The 21,663-nt window shown below is 42.8% G+C and overlaps 2 protein-coding genes across 2 annotated transcripts; one reads left to right on the forward strand and one right to left on the reverse strand.

Moving 5' to 3' along the window:
• Positions 1 to 2,100: 2,100 nt before the first annotated feature.
• On the forward strand, positions 2,101 to 5,690 carry lacc1 (laccase (multicopper oxidoreductase) domain containing 1). Its single transcript, XM_084544254.1, has 5 exons — positions 2,101 to 2,776; positions 3,564 to 3,742; positions 3,982 to 4,147; positions 4,360 to 4,585; positions 5,053 to 5,690. Exons 1-5 carry the CDS (start codon positions 2,275 to 2,277, stop codon positions 5,243 to 5,245), a joined length of 1,266 nt encoding a protein of 421 aa, XP_084400380.1. The 5' UTR covers positions 2,101 to 2,274; the 3' UTR covers positions 5,246 to 5,690.
• Positions 5,691 to 9,376: 3,686 nt separating this feature from the next.
• On the reverse strand, positions 9,377 to 20,163 carry lmln (leishmanolysin-like (metallopeptidase M8 family)). Its single transcript, XM_084545472.1, has 16 exons — positions 19,603 to 20,163; positions 18,429 to 18,532; positions 18,309 to 18,339; positions 17,683 to 17,765; positions 17,444 to 17,561; positions 16,982 to 17,157; positions 16,071 to 16,176; positions 15,633 to 15,727; positions 14,795 to 14,912; positions 14,477 to 14,584; positions 14,199 to 14,386; positions 13,850 to 13,982; positions 13,142 to 13,301; positions 12,040 to 12,170; positions 11,287 to 11,497; positions 9,377 to 11,182 (listed from the first exon to the last, which is right to left on the reverse strand). The coding sequence occupies exons 1-16, from the start codon at positions 19,738 to 19,740 to the stop codon at positions 11,082 to 11,084; spliced, it is 2,001 nt and encodes a 666-aa protein (XP_084401598.1). The 5' UTR covers positions 19,741 to 20,163; the 3' UTR covers positions 9,377 to 11,081.
• Positions 20,164 to 21,663: the final 1,500 nt, after the last annotated feature.

Genomic DNA, 21,663 nt, shown 5'->3' on the forward strand with positions numbered 1-21,663 from the left:
AGACCGTCTCATATTTTCTGCGCTGGCCTTTCCCAGCGGTAACATCCATGAACCATGAAACCACCATCAGCAGATTTTTCTGTGCAGCCTAAACTGCACTCATGTTCCATTACACCACACAGGCTGTGGCCAACAAACAACCCTGGGAAGTTCCTACATCCTCCTGTTTATCAGGTGAGTCAGTCAGGTCTGAACATGCACGTTCAGATTTCCTCATTCACAATGATTCAGCAGATCAGTTACAGGAGGAGACGTACACTAAGGTGTGTCAATGTCTGTATGTCTAGGGCAAGGCAGCACTGGTAGAGTGTTGTAGCAGTATTTAAAGATAAAGAGCCTTTATTTGTCATTATATTATACAAGTATCATATAACGAGATTGCATGGTCAGACATGGAGGGTTGGTCCTGAGCCGCTGCACTCGCGCGCGCCGCCACTGTGGCCCAACCTGACCGGTGCCTAACACCTATACATTTACTGAGGTACATTACTCTACTTCAGCTCATTTTATCTCTAAATTATTTAAATTTCCTCTTAAAAAAATCACTTAGGTGTGACACTCTTTAAATCCTTCCGTTTCTTTGATGTATTTATGTTCTTGTTACCCCTTATGTCTCATGTGACACAGTTTGAATCAGTCCAGATAAACTTGCCTAACCCTGACTCACACCAAACTCCATTCACGCTCCTACACATTTAATGAGAGACAAATTCATGCCATTCAAGACTATTCAAACATTTACCAATTAAATGATTGTGCAATACATGAGGAAAGCTCACACCAAACTCCAATCAAATATGTGGCAATTTAATAACTTAAATTGGCCATTACCGTAGTCCATTCAAGCAGCTGTCCATTTAAATTACTAATGAAGAACCAATTTATCTCCATTCAAATTTGTTCCAATTCAATGGGAGACAAATTCATGCTGACGTCCATTCACACTAAATGAGTATATGTATCTACTAGTGCAATTATAACTGGATTAAACCCAGTTTATAATCTAAATGAAAGACAGCACCAGATAACAGACTCCATTCAGATTTATATCAATTTTACAACAAGAGACAAATTCAGACCAAAGTCCATTCAAATATGTACCAATTAAATCATTACATGAGGACACGCCATAGTACTTCCCAATTTAATGAACTGGAACGTCAATAACGTGGGAAGACTAAATGCAAAGTTTATAAACTAAATAGATGACATGGACCAATTTAACAATGAGACAAATTAATGCTTAAATTTATTAACTAATGAAGACACCACTGCAAAACTATATTCAAGTATCTACCAATTTAATGATGAGAGAAAACTCCATGCCAAAGTCCATTGAAATATTCACCAATTGAATGAATGCAAATGAATTAACCTGCACCAAAGTCAATTCAAATACTTTCAGATTTTAAGAAAACACAATGCAAAGTGTATGCACTAAATGAATGACATAGTAGACTGCAATGATATGTTTACCAATTTTACAATGCCAGACAGTGACACCAAAGTCCATTCAAATATGTACCAATTTAATCATTACATGAGGAAACCCCATACCAACCTCCATTCGAGTTTTACCCAATTTATTAACTTAATCTATCACTAAACTAAATTCAAATAACTACCAGTTTAACACTGAGAGACAAACTCATGCCAATATCCATTCAAACATGAGGACACCCCACATAAACTCCATTCAGGTATATATACATAAAGTATAATCACTAATATAATCATGGCAGATTGAGATTAACTCATACCAGACTGCATTCAAATATCTGTCAATTTAGTAACTGTCGAAGAAGACCCTGCCAAACTCCATTCAAAATATGTTCCAGTTTATTAACAGGAGTATTTAGTCAATTGAAGTGCATTTGAGGAACGTATTCAAATGTCCATTCAATTATCTGCTAATTTAATGATATTTTGTCTCAGACGCATGTTCGTGCAGCGTGTGTTCACCCTGCTACAATATAAATGCCGATGCTTGTGCAGAAAACGTTCTTTGACCTCACTAAACTTTTGTGCAGCGGTCAGCAGATGTGGAGGAATTTCCACTTCATGCGAGGGTTTTCCAGTCTGGGCGGAGCGACGCTGCAGGCGCACATTGCAGGAAGTCGAGCCATATGAATTATGTGAGAGCTGTCGTCTGTCAAAGAAAACTATGTTCCTGTCGTACATAAGGGTGGAGGAGGTGGAGGAGTGCGGCTCTGTTTGCGGGTGCAACTTTACTTTGCTGTGTTCTGAGCAGTGACTTTACCTCGGCTCTCCGCGATGACTCGGGCCGTGCTGGTGGACCTGATTCACGGCTGCAGCGCAGCGTGCACCGGAGCTTCTCCTCCCCCGCTGGAGGAGTCTGCATCGGACTCGCATGTTTTTCTGCTGTGCGGGAAACGTTACCAGGAGAAAAACGGCTTTTCGGACACGTTTCTGAGCTCCTGCAGAAGCGTGCGGGTCCTGGACTCGGACTCCACCGCGGCGTGTTTGTACCGATTCAAGCAGGCTGTGGACGAGCTGGACGTGAGCTCTGTCACCGTCTTCACCACCGCACAGGGCCGAGAGGTGCTGGGTTTGTACCAGGAGCTGCTTTTCACGGCCGTCTACAGTTTTGAGTACAAGGTGAAGCCGGCGGAAGATTGCACCTGTCCGAGCTGCAGGAGCTCCGCCCACTCGGACTCACCTGGAGAAAGAGTGTCTAAGGACGTGTCCGAGTTTCTCCAGCAGCTGCCTGCACTGAAGGGAGGAATCACCGTTCTCAAGTCAACACTGATCCCAGGTCAATATGAGTAAATTAAACCATGGAATATATCTGTAAATGGTTTTCACCATTAAGTTCTTAAATTGGTAGATATTTGAATGGAGTTTGGTATTTGATTCCTCCAGTATTACATTTAAAGAAAGTTTAATTCAATTTGACTGGTTAAAGTAAGTTTAAATGTAGGCTACTTTTCCTTCATGGATATAATTTATATACAAAACATAATATATATATATATATATATATATATGCACAAATTAGTACAGCACTGACCAATTAATAAGCACAGGAAAATTCAATAATTGATCTTTTTTTATTGTTTGACATCCAGAAATCTAACTCAGAAGGGCTCACACCAAACTACATTCAAATATCTACTAATTTAAGAACCTAAACTCCCACACAATCCCATTAGGACCAATGTCTGTTCAAGTTTATAACAGTTTGATAATGCCATGAGACAGACCCATGCCAAACTCCATTCAAATATATGTCAATTTAATAAAAGCATCAAGTGAACGCGTACCAAACTCCATTTAAATAGCAGCCAATTTAATGCTTCCGAAGAACCCTTTACCAAACCAGACTCCATGCAAGCATCTACAAATTTAATCGTGCTTTTCTTATCACTTAACACACAAAACTTGTATGAAGTAATGAACTACTGACAGGGTGTTGCAATTAACCTTATTTATCCTTCAGACATCTCGTGTGAGTAAAATTAGTGTTCCAACAATTCTGAACATAATTTGGCATGAACTGATCAGTTATCTGAGTTTCTTTTCCTTCTCTCTTTTCCCCTCAGACTGTTTCGGTCATGGATTCAGCACTCGTACAGGCGGCGTGTCCTACATCCCGACGTTATCCTCCATGAATCTGTTCAGCAGCAGCAGGAGGAGGGACCCCGTGGCTGTGGTGATGGAGAACAGACGTCGGCTGGCCCTCCACGCTGGTTTCCACCCTCGGCCGCTACGTCTGGTCAAGGTACCGACCCGTCTTCATTATCCTGCACAAACACAAGATCAGCAGAGTTATTACTGCAACTCTTCCCAAGTTTAAGGACATCCACACCAAACCCTATTCACTTATTTACCAATTTAATGATAACATGAGAATAATGCAAACAAAACTGCATTTAAGTCTTTTTATTCATCAATCATGTAAACGTCACAAATCTGTGATTATTGAGCTGAGGGTCAAAGATGTGAATTTGTTTTCTGCAGGTGAACCACGCCAGTGACGTCTGGGTCTTGGGCAAAGCCGAGCCGGAGAGCTACGACGCCATGGTGACCAATCAGACTGGGATAGTTCTAGCGGCCCCGGGGGCCGACTGCATGCCGATCCTGTTCGCCGATCCGGTGTCGAAGGTCATCGGAGCCGCTCATGCAGGTAGATGCTTCATGGGGATGTCATTTTTTAAATTTTTGTTTTGCCACTTCTCACCAGGTGTACCAACACATCCTTGTGTACACTCAGGCAGACCAGCATCTTTACTGAAAATTAACTGCCAATGTTTAGCTTAGCTTGTGGCGCCCCCTAGAGGATTTTTATTATCGTATAAATAGAATTCCAGCAACTGATTGAAAAGTGCTCACTCACAGGTTGGAAAGGGACCCTGATGGGGGTTGCCATGGCGACCGTGGACGCCATGGTGGCCGAATTCGGTTGCCGGGTGAGCGACATCGTGGTGGCGGTGGGCCCGTCTGTGGGGGAGTGCTGCTTCACCCTGGACAGAGAGCAGGCGCTGAACTTCACCCACGTCCACCCGGACTGCGTCCCTGACCCGGAGTCAGCCAAGCCACACGTGGACATCCGCCTCGCCAACAGGTACAACAACAACAACAGAGACACGACGGAATAGAATAATAGAGTCAGAGCACTCAAGAAAGACTAATTCAGGAGTCATTTTTAAACTTTTATCAGGGTTTGCAGGACAATAACAGCTGTTTTATATGGAAATAAACCTCTCCACAAGTGTGCAGATATCTAACCTCGCATAAAATGTCAGTCATCTCATATTATACATCCAATTTTACCAGAATTTTAACATAATCACCCAAGGAAATGAGACTTGTTGATGGAGATAAATATCTGGAGGAGCTAATTCCTCTCAGGATATTTTATGTGTAAATTGAAAATGCATTTAAACAACTAAAATATTTAAATGCTGGGATGCAGGGGATACATGGACAGGAGATGGAGGTGGAAAATGATTAGATGCACTACTAAATATATCCGTGTTGTCAAATGCTACTAAATGTGGCTGAATGCTAACCAGATCAAATGTCTCACAGAGTTCTCCTGCAGAACGGCGGCATCCTGCCCGAGCACATCCACGACAACGCGACGACGGCCCGGCCCCGCGTGACGCCCTGCACCTCGTGTCACCCCGAAAACTTCTTCTCCCACGTCAGAGACGGGACAAATTTTGGCACACAAGTGGGCTTCCTGTGGATCAAAGAGACGGGACAGCAAGCCGGGCAGTGAACAGGCCAAGAAGAGAGAAGAGGTCAGCTGGGCTTTGGCCGGGTTTAGAAATCCTGAAGGTATAAACTTCAATCAGAAACAGCAACTCATTCTGTAGTGTAGTGCACGACACGCAACACCAGCAGTCATGATACAGCTGGAAGAATGGGCAGGCAGCCGAGCTGATAAAGATGGCAGCCACCAGTGGGACTACAACCATGTTTATCAATATAAGTTGGTGTTTTCTTGTGGACTTGTCATCAGTCGCTGGTACTGTTCCTATTTAAATGTACACTTCAAATACCGAGATGTGTGCTTTCCCTACTTATTTTATCGAGGATACTTTGCAAGGTAGCTGGTGTAGACGTGGTACAGGAAGATATCCCAGAATTGATTTAATGGGCGTCATGAAGTAGGCTTTTGTTCCACTTGCAGAATGACCTCTGGAATCCATACTTCTTCTGTAACCACTTATTCCTGTTAAGGGTCGCGGGGGGGGGGGGGGGGGGGGGGGCTGGAGCCTATCCCAGCTGTCATCGGGCGAGACAGGTCTCCAGTCTATCTCAGGGCTAACACAGAGAGACAGACAACCATTCACACTCACACCTACGTCCAATTTAGAATCACCAATTAACCTAACCAGCATGTCTTTGGATGGTGGGAGGAAGCTGGAGTACCTGGAGAGAACCCACGCAGACACAGGGAGAACATGCAAACTCCACAAATCCATACTTCAGAACCAAACTTGTCAAGTAAGAATTACCAAGTGTGTCAGTATTCCAGGACTCACCGTTAGGAATATTTTGGATTCAGATTCAGCGACAATGCAGGTGAGCTAGGGTGTGCAAAAACTCTCCAACTAAATTCCTACAAAGTCTATATGCTTCCTCTTTTTGGAAAAAAAAAAAACAACTTTAGACACTAAACTACAGATCACCCCAAAGGTTATGTGGTTGACAAAAATATTTGTGCCCACAGAGAGTCTTCCAGTTCCTTTTATTTTGTTAAAAAAAAAAATGAAGTGGAGAATTTTGAGCTGGATTCTTGTTTCTGTTTTTTTTTTCTTTCTTGCTTTATTCTAATGTAACACGTTGATTAATGACGACTGTTCAATTTCTGTTTTCTGTCGTATTGTTTTAGAGGATATTAGTTTTATTGTCAAATAAATTTCAGCAGCAATGCTACAAGTACCAGCCGAGTGGATTTTATTTAACCAATGAATTAAGAGCTGCAGTTCGTGAGCAGGCACACTTCAAATGCTACTACTACTGTGATCTAATATATTAGATTTAAATCACATTTAAACAAGACCAACACACTGATGTTTCTGGGACACAGACAGCTTTTATTCTCAGTCTTGATTCGTCTTAAAAAGCAGCCCTTTTTCTAAAAAATAAAACAAATGTAATAAAGAACGGCCGAGTAATGCAAAGTGTTTCGCCGACGGGATCGGCTCGTTTTCTCTACGGCCTCACTACTGCATAAAATGAACAGGAAACACAAAGAAATATCCTGCGTTTCCAAGAACAGGAATTTCACCAATAATGACTTTCTTCATCATGATCTTTCTTCAACCTAATAAACTCTGAAACCATTATTTTTTTCAGCTCAGTGCAACTTCAGTCAATCACATTTAACATCTTCAAAACCAAAAAAAAAAATACATCAATCAAAACAGAATCTACTACAGTTCGGAGTCAATTTTCTTTCATGGCGAAAGTCGTCTTTAAAATAATACAAGCGGACTGAGGTCAGATCATCGGCACATGACTAACAGTAATGACACAAAGCTCTACAGTGCATCAATCATAACAGGTGTGGAATTTCAGTAATGTTTCCAGCTTCCTGTTGACAACAATAGCAACAAAAAAAAAATGACAGCACACAGACAGACACAAACACATGACGGAAAACTACATTTGTGGATTCCAGGAAACAAATACTCAAAAAAACAAAAACTCCTCTGGCATTCGGTCACTTCGTGTAAACTCCTCATTCCATTGCAGCCAAACAGAAAAGTCCTCGAACATTAAGGCCAGCTCTCTTGGCTTAGTGCAAAGCAACACATTTGATCATTTTTATACACATTTCTGCCGTGAATGAACAAGCTGTGCTAAAGTACAAGAGAAGAAGAGTTTCATTCCAAAACTGGAGCCAAGAAATGAGACAAATTAGTGATTGTGTTGACTGAGGAACAAAAAGGCTGAATCTATTGGGAGTCACGTCACATGATGTTTCTCTCTGGTCATTTTGGGTCATTTTGTTCTATGGCTCTTCATAGTTTTATTGTGCATCTTTGTAATTGTGTGTTTTGTGTCTCTGTAGCTTTTGTTGTTGTAGTTGTACTATTTGTCTCTTTGTAGTTGTTATTGTGTGTCTCTGTAGTTGTCCTGTGTCTTTTAGTTGTCGTACTGTGTCTCTTTGTAGCGTCTCTTTGTAGTTGTAGTGTCTCTTCGTAGCGTCTCTTTGTAGTTGTACTGTCTCTTCGCAGTGTCTCTTTGTAGCTGTACCGTGTCTCTTTGAGGTTTTATTGTGCATCTTTGTAATTATACTGTGTTTTGCATCTCTGTAGTTGCTGTGACTCTTTGTAGTTCTGCTGTGTCTCTTTGTAGTTGCATAGTGTGTCTTTGCAGTTGTACCGTGTCTCTGTAATGCATCTCTGTGGTTGCTGTGTGATTCGTCATAGTTGTACCATGTGTTTTTGTAGTTGTATTCTGCATCTTTGTAGTTGTTTTGTCTCTTTGTAAATATATATTGTTTTTGTTATCTCGGTGGTTGTCGTTTGACTCTTTGTAGTTGTACCGTGTCTCTTTGTAGTTATATTGTATCTGTGTAGTTACTGTGTGACTCTTTGTAGTTGTACCGCGTCTCTTTGTAGTTACTGTGTGACTCTTTGTAGTTGTACCGTGTCACTTTGTAGTTACTGTGTGACTCTTTGTAGTTGTACCGTGTCACTTTGTAGTTACTGTGTGACTCTTTGTAGTTGTACCGTGTCACTTTGTAGTTACTGTGTGACTCTTTGTAGTTGTACCGTGTCTCTTTGTAGTTGTACCGTGTCTCTTTGTAGTTGTACCATGTCTCTTTGTAGTTACTGTGTGACTCTTTGTAGTTGCACTGTGTCTCTTTGTAGTTGTACCGTGTCACTTTGTAGTTACTGTGTGACTCTTTGTAGTTGTACCGTGTCTCTTTGTAGTTGTACCATGTCTCTTTGTAGTTGTACCGTGTCACTTTGTAGTTACTGTGTGACTCTTTGTAGTTGTACCGTGTCTCTTTGTAGTTGCACCATGTCTCTTTGTAGTTACTGTGTTTGTAACTTTGTAGTTTTACCGTGTCTCTTTGTAGTTGAATTGTATCTCTGTGGCTGCTGTGTGACTCTTTGTAATCGTATTGTGCATATATGTAGTTGTTGTGTACCTAACAGTTATCTCGGTGGTTGCCGTTTGTCTCTTTGTAGTTGTATATTTATAACATACTGTGCATCTCTGTCCTTATACTGTACTTTCTTTGTAGGTCCATTGTGTCTCCTTGTTGTTATACCGTGCATCTTTGTGGTTATCTCGTGAGTCTGGTTTTGTGTCTGTTCTAAAGTGTAGCATGTCTTTGTTGTTCTACATGTGTAGTTGTTTTGTGTTCTACATCTAAATGACCAGACGTTCTTAGACCGAACGTTACACAACAACCAACGGGAGGTCGCAGCATTTTGGAATGAAACTCTTTGATGAAACTCCAGAACAGCCTTGGAAACAGTATGAGAAAAAAAAAAAAATCTTCAATCAAAGGTCCACTTAGTTGTGTTCCCTACATTATTTTGTCTAAAATCCCATTATAGATAAAACTAAAGAGATTAAATCACCATCTCGCTGCAGATAAACATGATTTCATCAGTATGTTCCCTGGAAATGGCTCCCACCCCACCCTCAGGACTGATCTATCGTACATTAAGGTACTAAAACATAAACAGCCTCCATGATATACGTACAGTATTTTGGCCCTAGTTTCCTTGAGTGTCTGAACACAAGACTCATTTAGAAGCTGAACTGATGAAGATGTTAACAAATGAAGCAGTCTTCCTCATTAAAAGCAATCACTACGAACATATGAACAGCAGACAGAGAAGAAAGTTTTCCTTCATTAAAGAAATAACCAACACATCACTGACACCAGTTCTGTAATAAAACAATCATAAAGTGTTTTCATTATATAGTTTATAATGTTAAGCACCATTGGATTCCTGCAATGCTGCCTCCCCAAATTAAATAATCTTGTAGTGGCTGTAAAGTGTGTACACATCCATGTCAGCATGACACCAGGCTGGGAACGAAAGACAAGTTGTGGAGGAGAACTTTTAAACTGAGTCCTGAGGAGATGGTTATATCCCTCAGAGTCATCCCAGGCCGTTCAGCACTGAACATGGCTGACCGGTCAAGTATGGTGGCTCTTTCCTACATGAAACTGCAACTGTTGTAGTTTGTGATTGTTAGTTATTAGGACTGAGCAGTGATGAGGAGGTTTTTTTGTTCATTGTGTAGACAATGAAACTTAACAGAACAAACAGTGACCAAAGAGCAGCAATGAAAACACAGACTCCAGCATTGTCCCATCTGTATGCAGCTACAGATTCATCCCATATCTTAATAAATGTGACGTGAAATCTACTCAGAGCAAACGAGGTCATGAACTGTCAGGAGGACGACGGGAAACTTATTCCACGTTTCAACATTTCTATTTACAGTAAAAGTTTTCTGCATAAAAGATTCTTCGAGCTTATAAAACTTTAAACAGTTACCTTTTCTTCATACCGGAGATTGAAACTTCACACATCCGGTACTAGAGGAGTAGCTTGTAAGTACAGTTTAAGAAAAAAGGATTTGTAGATTTAAAACCATCCGGCTGCACGTTGATCGGAGACAGTCAAAGAAATCGCTTTCTTTCGTGGCATGATCCACAGTCAGTTTTGATCTCTACAGCGTAAATTAAAAATATGGAATTTGCTGAAGCAGGATGATCCCAAAGTTGGTGTAAAGTTGTGAAATTAGGAAAGAGAGTGAATCCAGGAGGTTTCTGCTGCACCGTGCTTCAAAAACAGGAAAAGAAAAAGACAGACGATCCGTCCTGGGGCCAAACGAATGATCTGATTTGTTTTTCTTAGACAAGAAGACAGAAATACCAGAATATGACTGTTTTCGTGCATTTAAATGAAACTGGTCTCTCATCTAATAACATGTTTACATGCACTGTGGTAACCTGGTTGCTCAAAAATCCAAGTATAAACCGATGCCATTGTCCCGAGTAGATATATATAACGTTGGTAATCTGCACGACCGTGTGTCAATGCTCTGCCATGAGAGAAGATGGTCCCTGTAGATGAGACATTAGCTGCCACATAGCTGCTCGCCATGTTGTTAACTGACCTCCTGCTGGTGACAGGAGAAATATATCTGCACAAATCAGGCATCTGTAATCCCCTACCCCGACCACAGTTAAACAAGTTTCTGGATTATATGAAACCCGATTGTAAACCGGTTACCTGAGTGCATGTAAACGCACCGACTGACACCTGAAAGGAGCTTCAGCAAAAGGATCCCTGACAAAGGAAAAGAGGTGAAGATGTTGTTGCGTAATGAAAGGACAAAATGGACTGAAAGAAGGATTGGAACAGAAGATCCAGCAGGTCCAGAAGAGAAAATAGGAAGTAGAAGGAGTAACAAGAAGAACATTTTTCAGCTTGAGAGCAAAAGAAAGGAAACAGAAGATTAAAAAGGAGAGGAGAAGTCTGCAAGCTAAATCCTCAGAGGACGTCCGTACACAAGAGTGTTCAGCTACCTTAGTTTTTAAGTGTGTAAGTGTTCGTTTTGTATCAGCTGCAGTGGCAGAGGAGCAGTCCAGCCACTAGAGGGAGGAGGTTGAGCAACAGGAGCCACAGAGTGATGGCCAGCCCCGGAGAACTGGAGCACGGATCTAAAACGAACAGAACAGAACAGAAGAGAACAGCCCCGTGTGAACAAACAAGCCTTCATAAGTTAGCGAAGGTGGACCTAAAGGTTCTTCCGGGTGACACTGACCTATGGGGTTACTCCTGGAGGTGTTGACGGGCGGGAGCTGGTGGGGGAGGGGGCAGCTGTCACAGAAGTCGGTGCAGGCGGGGCAGATCAGGACGCCGTTGTAAACCCAGTCGTTGACTCGAACGCTGACGCTCAGCAGCTGGCCTTTGCGGGCGCAGTGGAAGGAGCGGTCCTGGACGAACACCACCAGACCCTGAGCTGAACACAACACCTGGAAACACACACAGAAAAACACATTTAGACACGCGTGTTTCATATATGTCGGCTCAATTTCCCTTTTCAACTTTATTTATAGTTATATGTACTTAAACTATTTAAATATCACTAAAACTGATGACTAGTTTCCTGTCAGCACTCTATTATACAAAGCTCAATTAGCATATATTTTGATATTTTGGTACATACACTTATTCTCGTTTCAAAAATATTACCTTAATAAAGAAGATGCTGGTTACCATTATGACCAACAGATTAAGTTGAAAGCTCTGGAAAAAGCCAAAATAGTTTGGAAACACAGTTCGATTCTGTACATTTCTGTACGTTTCCTCTTTTAAAAATTAAACTGCTTGTTTTGATGATGCCAGCGGTTTGGCTCTAAATATAGGTTGTAAAAATAAGATGGTTGCTCGGAGCTTGTCAACCTCTGTGATAACCTCTTGCGGCTGCTGACCTTTTACAAAAAGGTGAGTCTTCGGCACATGAACATTTTTAAAGCGACTTAATAATCATGAAACCGTCGCAAACTGATGGCACCTTGTAGCATCCGGAGCCCCAGTCGGGGTAGGTCATCTTCCTGGTGCACTGCTCCATGACGAAGGCCGACTTCTGGTAGAGACACACAGAGTCGGGTCCGTACTGCTCTGCTCCATAATTCCTCCACCAGTCTGAACACACACACACACATACAGAGCTCACTGTTAGCTGGTAATAGGATAGTAACCGACATTTTATTGGTAAATGTTCACAGAGGATGTGTCACTTGTTCTAACATTTAAATGGAGGAGAGGTGTGTTCGTCACTTTCTACAACTTCCCCAAACTGTCGGTCAGACATTGAGGCCAGCTGAGTGGAACAACTTCTCCGTCAAGGTCTGTGTCATAGAAAATGTGTAAAAATAATATTGCTAAATCCTCACCACTAAGTTTAAACTTTAAACTGCTTCTAGAAGTTTTACATTATATGAAGAAGACTCGGTTCTACATGATCCAAGCTTAAAATACAGGTGTGAGCAGACCCGAGATGCGTTTAGGGCGCATTGGGAGATTTGACCACTCAGACAACATTCTGGAGATTCTGGGCCACATTCCTTTAGTCGTGTGAACACACAACATGTCCTGGACACATTGATGAACTACCTACACGGAGAAGTTTCCTTTTCACTTCTCCAAACAGCTCAGCAGTGACATTACTGTGCGTCAGGACACTTCCAGGTTTTCGAGTGACCCTTTAAAATGACTAACATCAGGAGGAGAGACTACACGGCTCATTGTGTATCATGTCCCCTCGTCGCAGTGCACAAACGACAAACTGTTCATGGTTCTGAAACTGCGGTAGGGTGCGATCCATTGTTTTGAGACAGAAGCTGGTCGATCAATATTTAACTGCAACCAAAATGATGTCGGTTTTTACATACAGAGCCTGAAACTGAGATCCAATCACAAGTGGAGATGCATTTGAAAGTAAGGTATGAAGACGCAGACTTGGAGCTGGCCAGTTGTGATTGGATCACCCAGGATGCATGCTAATACCAAGTGTGAACGGTGCCTGATGGTTGTTGGGGCTGTTTCTAAACAAGTTACGATCCCATGTCACATCCGATTGATGTTAGCAGCAGTAGCTGTAGTGTTTGTGGTACCTGGCTGGTTCTCAGACACCCTGCAGTATGAGTTCCTCTGGTATTCTCCACTGAGGTGCCAGCTGAACTCCTGGCTGAAGGGACAGTAGTCGGCGATCTCCACTGCGCCCCCGAAGAACGGCAGCTGGTCGGCAGCTACGTCCGGGATCTGCTCAAAGTACTGACAAACAAAACACACAGGATTAAGCGGAGTTTATAGCTCTGCAGGACATAGACGCTGTAAGCTACGTACGTATCCTACGCCGGCGTGAGCCATTTATACTTGTGCTCTCGTCAGTCTGACTCGCTCTGTAACAACTCCACCCAAACGCTAGTCTGCGCTGTCCAGGTCCATTTTTGTTTCCACTTCCTGTTACTTTCAATGATGGCGAATGAAACTTTCACCCAAATTTCGCAAAAGACGAGTCACACAAATGTTTGTATCTCCGAACCTCCTCAGTTAACCTTTCCTCCGTGTGTTCCATCTTTATCTGTGTTGTCACCGTAGCCTCTGCGCCAACTTAGTATAAACCACCTATTACAAACAGAACATCACGTACAGTGGCACAGTATTTAGTTTGCTGTCATATTTAGAAAGAGATGGTCTAGTCTGGGGCGAGATGTGCTACGTTAAGTAAGCTAAACCTCCGCCCCTACTCTTCTGACATCCCCACCTCACATTATAGTTCCCCAGTCAGCCGATGCTCACGTTTATTTCCATTTGCCTACCTGGTAGTCCACTGGAAGCTCCAGTGGGTATTTCTGCAGGTTGCAGACGGCCACAGCCAGCTGGTCCTGTCTGCAGGTCAGCTGCAGAGGTGAGGCTCGCACTGTGTCGCAGAACGGAGTCACGGGATGTCGTCTGCAACAACAAAGGCGACACAGTCACTACTGGTAAGGTGAGAAGCTGAAACCCGAGAGGATACACCAAAATTAGATGCCCAAGAGTAACATCTGGGATCTGGGATACAGTGCATCCACATTTATTTAATCTGACTGGTGCTGCTTTAAACTATATACTATATTCCACAAAATCACTTTGTATGAAGAGAAGTTTGACACAGGTTGTCATAGTGACCTCTGCCTCTGTCGGTCCATCCAGAACTTGCAGCTCTTCATGACGAAGTCGCAGCCGAGGCCGCGTCCCCAGTCCAGCCTCTGGGCCAGGCTGTAGTTGGCTCGGTACCAGCCGGTGTCCTCCATGATGGCCAGCGTCAGCCGGGAGAACACCCGGTTCTGGGTGTGGGAGCCCGTCATCGCCTCGTTCTGAGGGAGTCAAAGAAAAGAAAAAAGAAAAAATTAAAAGATGAACACAGAAGAAATCCCAAAAAATGATGACTGTGTTTGTGTGTTGACCTCCAGCAGTCTCTTCTCCCAGTGGTTGAGTTCAGTTCCCATCCCTCCCTGGTTCTCCAGCTCCATCCCCTCCAAGATGGGACAGTTAAAATGTCTCCTCGCCTCCTCCTGCAACCAAACAGAATAACACATACGCTGTCACCCTCTTTCACTCCCTCCACTTAGACGCTTATATCAAATTAACACCTGCGTTTAAATGACTGTTATTCTATATTTTAAGTCAAAGTGATTAAATGTAGTGAACTGGTGACTAAACAGCCACAAAGAGAACAGCAACATGATTTATTACTTCAATATAAGATTAAAACTGCTTCTCACCACAACGCGAGGAGTGACGAGGACGTGGACTTGGTGTCGGACCATCACTCCTCCTCTGATGTCCCACAGCCTGCTGACCCTCCTGATCACTGCCTCGCTCCACTGGTACAACCCCAGGCTGACACATGGGTTCAAAAATTAAAGTTGGTATCAGTCATGACATACTTTACACCTGTCTGCCTTGAGAGAATGTTTTTTTCCCTAATACTTCCGTCCTCTGTTTCAAATGTAAAGCTCATAAAGGCACACTTCATTTGTTTTAGTCATGTGGAGGTATTCTGTGATTCAGGAGGTTCCTTCACCTTCATTCTGTTTGTTGTATTGTAAACCTGGTAATCTTGTGGATACTGACACCAAACCTCTGCAAACATTTCATACATTTCTCGCCTTGTGGATCTCACAGATATCTCAACGTACGATTTAAACCATAGCTCTAAGAAATCGGAGATTCTCAGTTCTCTACTTCACCGTTTTCATCTCCAGACGACAAGATCAGTCTTCCTACAATGATCTGTGCTCTGCATTCAATTTCAGTCGTCTGTAAATGAACTCTGTTTGCATTTTTTTGTTTCTAAAATTGTCTTTTTGTTTATATATTGATAGTGTCTTTGTGTTTTGTAAAAGGAAAACGCAGCTAAACTTCAATTCAAAGTTAAAGCTGGTATCGTGCTTTCTCTGCTGACATTTTCTGCAGCTTTCCAACCGTTAGCTAATGAAGCTCAATGTACATCAGTCAAGACATGTGTCGGGTTGTGATGAGAGCAGCAGGCAGACACGGATATATAGTTTGCACCTCAGCAGAAAATGATGAAATGATTTCAACACAAACAGCGTTCACCTCTCGTTGAAGGCGGGCAGGCCGCTGGTGAAGCGAGGGGTCAGAGGTTTCCCCTCATCGTCGTGGTAGAAGGCAAACAGGCCGGCTGAAAACCCCTGATGGTCAGAGGAGAAACACAGACATTAACCTCACTCATTCTGATCTGAGCCTGGTTAAAGACGGACCGGCGTGGATTTGCAGAAAAGTGAAGTAGACATGTTGTTATATATGAAGTTTAACTTAAAGCTTATAAAGAAGACCTGTTGTACTTTAGACAAGACAGAGACACAAGTCAATGGTACAAAACTGTTGAATAATCTCTGTGAATGTTTGGTTCCTGTAAAAAGTTCAGTGACTAAGTTTTAAAAAGAGGAAGTTCACAACATATGTACTCTATAGCTGGACTTCTCCATAGCAACTAAAAGCACAGATTGAGAGCAGTCGGTTGGTTGTGCTGACCAGAGCGTGGATGATCTCATGTTTGACTGTGGAGAGCATCCCTTCAAACTCCTGAGGCTGAGAGGAGATCATAGCAGGACACAGGTTGGCATAGCCTGCAATAGGTCTGGAAAAAAACAACAACACACAATTCAGACGGCAATACATGTAAATATGCTTGATTATGGCAACAATGCTAATTTGCATCTGCAGTCCCTAGACAGGTAACACAAAAAAGACACAGGACAGGACAATAGATCACAAGATAGTACATTACTAAGAAGATAAAAGTCAATGGTTACAAAACTGGTTTGCTTTCAACCACTTCTTGAGGTAAGTTTTGAAGGTTTGTAATGTGGGACACTCCCTTGTGGAGAGTGAAAGACTGTTCCAGATCTTACTGGTCTTTACAGAAAGAGCATTTTGTCCAAAGGCTGTTTTTCTGTGTGGGACCTCACACAGTCCCCTCTAGAGGAGGCCCTGGTCCTGAGACCGCTGTGAGTCAGACATGGGAGATGGTCCATGTAACACCTTGTACATCAAACTAGCAAATTTCAATCATTCATCTTCTGTAACTGCTTGTTCCTGTGAAGGGTTGCGGGGCGAGAGGTGGGGTACACCCTGGACAGGTCTCCAGCCTATCACAGGGCTAACACAGAGAGACAGACAACCATTCACACTCACACCTACGGCCAATTTAGAATCACCAATGAACCTAACCAGCATGTCTTTGGACGGTGGGAGGAAGCTGGAGTACCTGGAGAGAACCCACGCAGACACAGGGAGAACATGCAAACTCCACACAGAAAGTCACACGAAGGTACTTAAACTCAGAGACAAGTTCCTGTCCTTCCCAAAAATACACCCGAATGTAGAATGTTTTTGAGAGAAACTAGCAAACTTCACTGATTCACCACAGTCTTTCCTCCCACCTGTCCAGCTCTGCCTCCAGCTGGCAGTAAGCAGCGTAGGCCACAATGTTCTCCTGTCCACAGCGCTCCGTGGTGATGCCGCTGACGTACAGCACAAAGTCGGACCCCTCCACTCCAGGGCCGTCCGGGGGCCCGAAGGGGCCGCATTTCCCTGACTCGCTGCACACCTTGCATTGCTGCAAGAGAGATACGCAAAAGAGTGAGAAAAGGGGCCAAAATCTGAGGGTAAAACTACTCAGGCAGTGAAGACAGAAAAATCTTACTCACGTCATTTTAAATTAATCTAGAGAACTATCTGGCTCAAACTCCTAAACATGTCCAGTGATTCAATGCTAATTTTTAATTTAGTTGAACTTATTTCGTTATAAGTTTAAATACAAACCAAAAGAGTTGCCCTCATGTCTGCAGAGTCTCTCGTCTTTTTACTAAATTACCCACAATCTGTCAGTGGCTCTTTCTTACCTGCAGGTGGTGCTGTGGCACAACAACAGGGCCACACCGGGTGACGTCGGCACAGGCGTCCTGGCAGTAGCGATGAGGGTCATATTTCTTCCTCATGTACTGGTTGGTTGCGCATTGTCTGAGATGATGGAGACAACAATCAAATTAACGCACTTAAAACATCCGCCTTGCAGACTAGACGGATGGTAAAGGCTTCTTAACGTTCACCATCTCAAATGTCACGCCTCACAGCCACTTGCCTGCTGAGCAGCACAGGTCCAACCCTGCGTCTCACACTGAAGGCCCTCTGCAGGTAGTCGATGGCTTGTGGAAACAGCTCATCCTGAAGAGGAACACACAAAAATACACAGTTTGAGTCTGTTACGCCGCTCGCAGAACATTTCTGGGGACTCCCTGAGGGCAACAAGAACTGTCTTCGGCCACAAGAACAAGAAATCTCTGAGCTCAACATCCTGGCACTGGCTTCTAATTGCATGTAGAGGCAGAAGAATTTGAGATAGACAAACGCACAGAATAAATGCAATAATTAAGTTCTCCAAGATGTTCAAAACAACCTACAAAATAATAATAAAAGTGTGTGCATGTGAACCGTGGACTCAATTCAAAGGCAAAGGGAATGAAGCATCCCTCTGCACCCCCCACCGGCCTAGCAGAGGGATGTGGCTCATGGGCTTAACTTTCCTAATCAGCAACGCACAGGAAGCGTGGATAAAGCCGTGGCTGAAGACGACGACTGAGAAGACGTCAGTAGGGGGGGCATCACCGGTGCTAAAGTCATGCAGTAAAGTCTGGTATCGGACAGCTTTGCAGTTCATTTATCTGTAACTAATGCAGGGATCACTGAACATTTAAAGTGTCTCATTACCTTCACCAGTCTCCTCTTGTCTGCAGCAAGCCTGTAGAGACAACACAAATCAGCTACTGACTGGAAAATACACTATACATGTCCATCTTAGGGAATGCCACGAGCCGCTGCAGCACTTACTGGTCAACGCTGTTGTCGTAGATGATCTTTATCTTCAGCTGAAGGTCATCAGGAGAGCTTCTCTTGGTCAAACGCTCGGGCTTCAGGTGGACATGATGGACAACCTGCAAGAGAGCAGCAGGAAACGATGACAAACCACAAATCTCTGGCAAGTTAAACAGTTTACAAAAAGCTGGTAATGTCATTTTTTTTATTTAGCAACCAGAGTGCTCCAAGAAAGGGTTGGGTAATATGGATAAAATATGGAACTATGATTTGCATCAGTAAGATATGAATAGAGTTACATTAAATATAGGAATAGGAATCATGGATATACCAGAATTTATGCAAATATTTATGAAACAGCCAAGAAACTGCAACAACACTTGAAATAACCCGAGAGCACATTGGTATTTGGTGGCTTTACTGCTTGCACCTCATTCAAATATAAGCATTTGATGTCCGTGTGATTCTGGAAATGCCTGCAGAATGAAACTATGTGTTATTAAAGCAAATTTCTGGGTTTCTGATTATTTTTCTGAAAAAACAACAACATTTCTGTGACTTCAATCTAAAAGTAAAACATGAAAGGAACCATCTGCGGCTGTGCATTTTAGTTAGTTATATAAAGGGGAGAACATATATGTATTTTTGGTGCCTTATTATTTGCATTTTTTTGTACTAAATTTAAGTTTTCCATCAAACATGTTAAATTTGCCGAGACGGTGCTTTTATTCTGAAGAAATCTACCCGGAAGTGTTATTTCTGCTGTTGCTAGGGGAAACACAGGATGAAGGCGAACAGCTGAAACTCAGAGATGTGACCTAAAATCAGCTGCGTTTACAGTTTAACTGTGTCACAAAGATGCTGCACACTAAATACATCATGTCTAATGTGTTATAAAGTAGTAGAGTCATGCTTGTTAGCTTGCTAGCTAACTGTACAGCAAATCTTGTTAAGAAGGCTAACTTAACTGCATTCTAACGTTTGACATTTTATTAAAAATTACATAAATACATCACAAATTAGATTGGCTTCCCATGCTATACATTTTATTTTATTCATATTTCACAATGTTAACGGACATGTTCATTAGCCACGGCAGCTAATGTGCCCAACGGCCACATTAGCTTAGCTTAGCTTAGCTTAGCTTAGCTTAGCTTAGCTTAGCTTATTGGATATCAAGCACACTCACCTCTCTAGGAGACGGGGCTCGGTGTTTGCAGGTACCGTGACAGCTCACTTGCACCGCCAGGAGGGAGAGGACAAGGACGGGGCCGAGGTGGAACCAAGACACGGACGGCTTGCCATCCCCGCTCAGCCTCGGCTCCATCCTCCGACCTGCCCGACAACCGGGGCTCGACAGCCCGCAGTCAACACAACCTCCGCCGGTCTCGGTCCGGTCCCCTCGGTGCTCGTTTCGTTCATCGCTCGCAGGGTGAATCAGAACATGTTAGCATGCCGCAAAAACGACCGACGCTAAGCTAGCGGGACCTAAGCTGAGGAGACAGCAGTGATTGAAGTAACGCCGGCCGGTAAATAAAAAAAGGAAAAAGCTAAATGTACATCTGACAGCTGGTTTGTCGCCCGGTGTCAGCTGAGAGGAGAGCGGCGGGGCTCCAAAGATCGTCTAAATACAGGATGTGCCACTCAATAAAGATGTTCTCTACCGTGGTCAGAGAGGACTCCAAAGATCGATAATTGACAAGATGATTTACTCAGAACATTTTTTTGCATTTATAATGTAATGACATGTTTAAACCGCTAGGAGGAGCAAAAACACAGAGTCGAAGCCAAATTTACAAACTTTGATTTAAAATTTAATAAATTTAAATTAAGTAAAAGCATATGAAATAATCTAATTTTATTTACTCTTTATTTACACTTTATTTACTCTGATTTTACAGTGTTTGTTGTAAAAATCAGAAAGGACAGAGAGTTTCAATTGTCAAGTAGATTTATTTGAAGGAATTTCGCAAAGTAGATAAATTTATTCTAGCTTAATCCAAATTAAAAATAATCTAGTATTGATCTGTATGTAAGAGTAAGGCTAAGAATAAATGTTTCTTCATATATTACCAAACCCTGCTGTTTATTATTTAATTTAATAATACTCTCAAGAAGAAAAATGTAATTTAGATGTTTTTTTCTTCTGTTTAAAGCTCTGCTAGGAAACCCTAAATCAATGTATGCATTTTATTAGTTATTTTTATTTAGTGCTAGATGATGACAGATGTTTAAGATAAAATTTGGGTTGCATTTTTAAAGCCTTTTCAGTTAATATTGTCCTGTCTTCTGTGGACAGGTTTTTCCTTAGTGGCTGCGTTTGCTGCTGCGTTCCCACGCTCTGTGACACGGACACCAAAACTTGATTTATGAACTTCAGAGGGACGAGTTAAATGTGACTAATTCTGGAGCGTCCAGCTTGACTGGGCTCAGTGTCTGACGGCAGTAACTCGCTAATGAAAACTTCCCGTGTGTCTGATCACGTGAACTCCTCTTTGTAAAGAGGGAGAAAGACTGTGTTTAGACTTAAATCGAGTTGAGCTCCAGGGATTTTCTGACACTGTATGTGTGAGATTCTCTGGCTTTAGTTTACGGACCCATCAGCCATAACATTATGACCTAATGTTATGCCTGATAGTGTGTGCTGTGGTAGCATAAAAGCAGATCTTGCAAGTCCTGCAAAATGTAAAGTGGGGCCTCCGTGGATCGGACTTGTGTGTCCTGCATATCTCACCAATGCTCGATTGGATTGATATCGGGTGGCACAGTGGTGTGGTGGTTAGCGCTGATGCTTCACAGCAAGAAGGTTCTGGGCCTTTGTGGAGTTTGCATGTTCTCCCTGTGTCTGCGTGGGTTCTCTCCAGGTTCTCCAGCTTCCTCCCACCGTCCAAAGACATGCTGGTTAGGTTCATTGGTGACTCTAAATTGGCCGTAGGTGTGACTGTGAATGGTTGTCTAACTCTGTCCAGGGTGTACAGCTGGGACAGGCTCCAGATGCGTTGGCACGTTTGTGTTCAGAAATCATATTCAGCTCTTTCATCACAATAACTGGGCGTTCTCTCCTCAGTTTGCTCTGTGTTGTGGTCTCCCTGACTTTTAGAAAACCCTAACCTAACGGGAAAATCCGTCGTGTCTTGTAACCGCAGGCGCATTAAAAAACTTTCTGAGTACCCAGCCCCGAAACATGAAAGACGTTGTTGTAAATTTAATTGTGGGCTCAGAGCTTCTCTTTCATTTGTTTCTTCTCTGA

Source organism: Chelon labrosus (genome assembly GCF_963514085.1).
Source record: "Chelon labrosus genome assembly, chromosome: 5".
NCBI classification, from domain to species: Eukaryota; Metazoa; Chordata; class Actinopteri; order Mugiliformes; family Mugilidae; genus Chelon; species Chelon labrosus.

Bases quoted from the DNA above. Each gene is read 5' to 3' on its own strand.
- lacc1 (XM_084544254.1), top strand. From the start codon at position 2,275: ATGACTCGGGCCGTGCTGGTGGACCTGATTCACGGCTGCAGCGCAGCG. The intron at 3,743-3,981 runs GTACCGACCCGT...TGTTTTCTGCAG, and splicing joins GGCCGCTACGTCTGGTCAAG to GTGAACCACGCCAGTGACGT. The intron at 4,148-4,359 runs GTAGATGCTTCA...GCTCACTCACAG, and splicing joins CATCGGAGCCGCTCATGCAG to GTTGGAAAGGGACCCTGATG.
- lmln (XM_084545472.1), bottom strand. From the start codon at position 19,740: ATGGAGCCGAGGCTGAGCGGGGATGGCAAGCCGTCCGTGTCTTGGTTC. The intron at 17,158-17,443 runs GTAAGAAAGAGC...TCTCTCTTGCAG, and splicing joins TGCCACAGCACCACCTGCAG to CAATGCAAGGTGTGCAGCGA. The intron at 11,498-12,039 runs GTGCCATCAGTT...GTGTGTTTCCAG, and splicing joins GGGGCTCCGGATGCTACAAG to GTGTTGTGTTCAGCTCAGGG.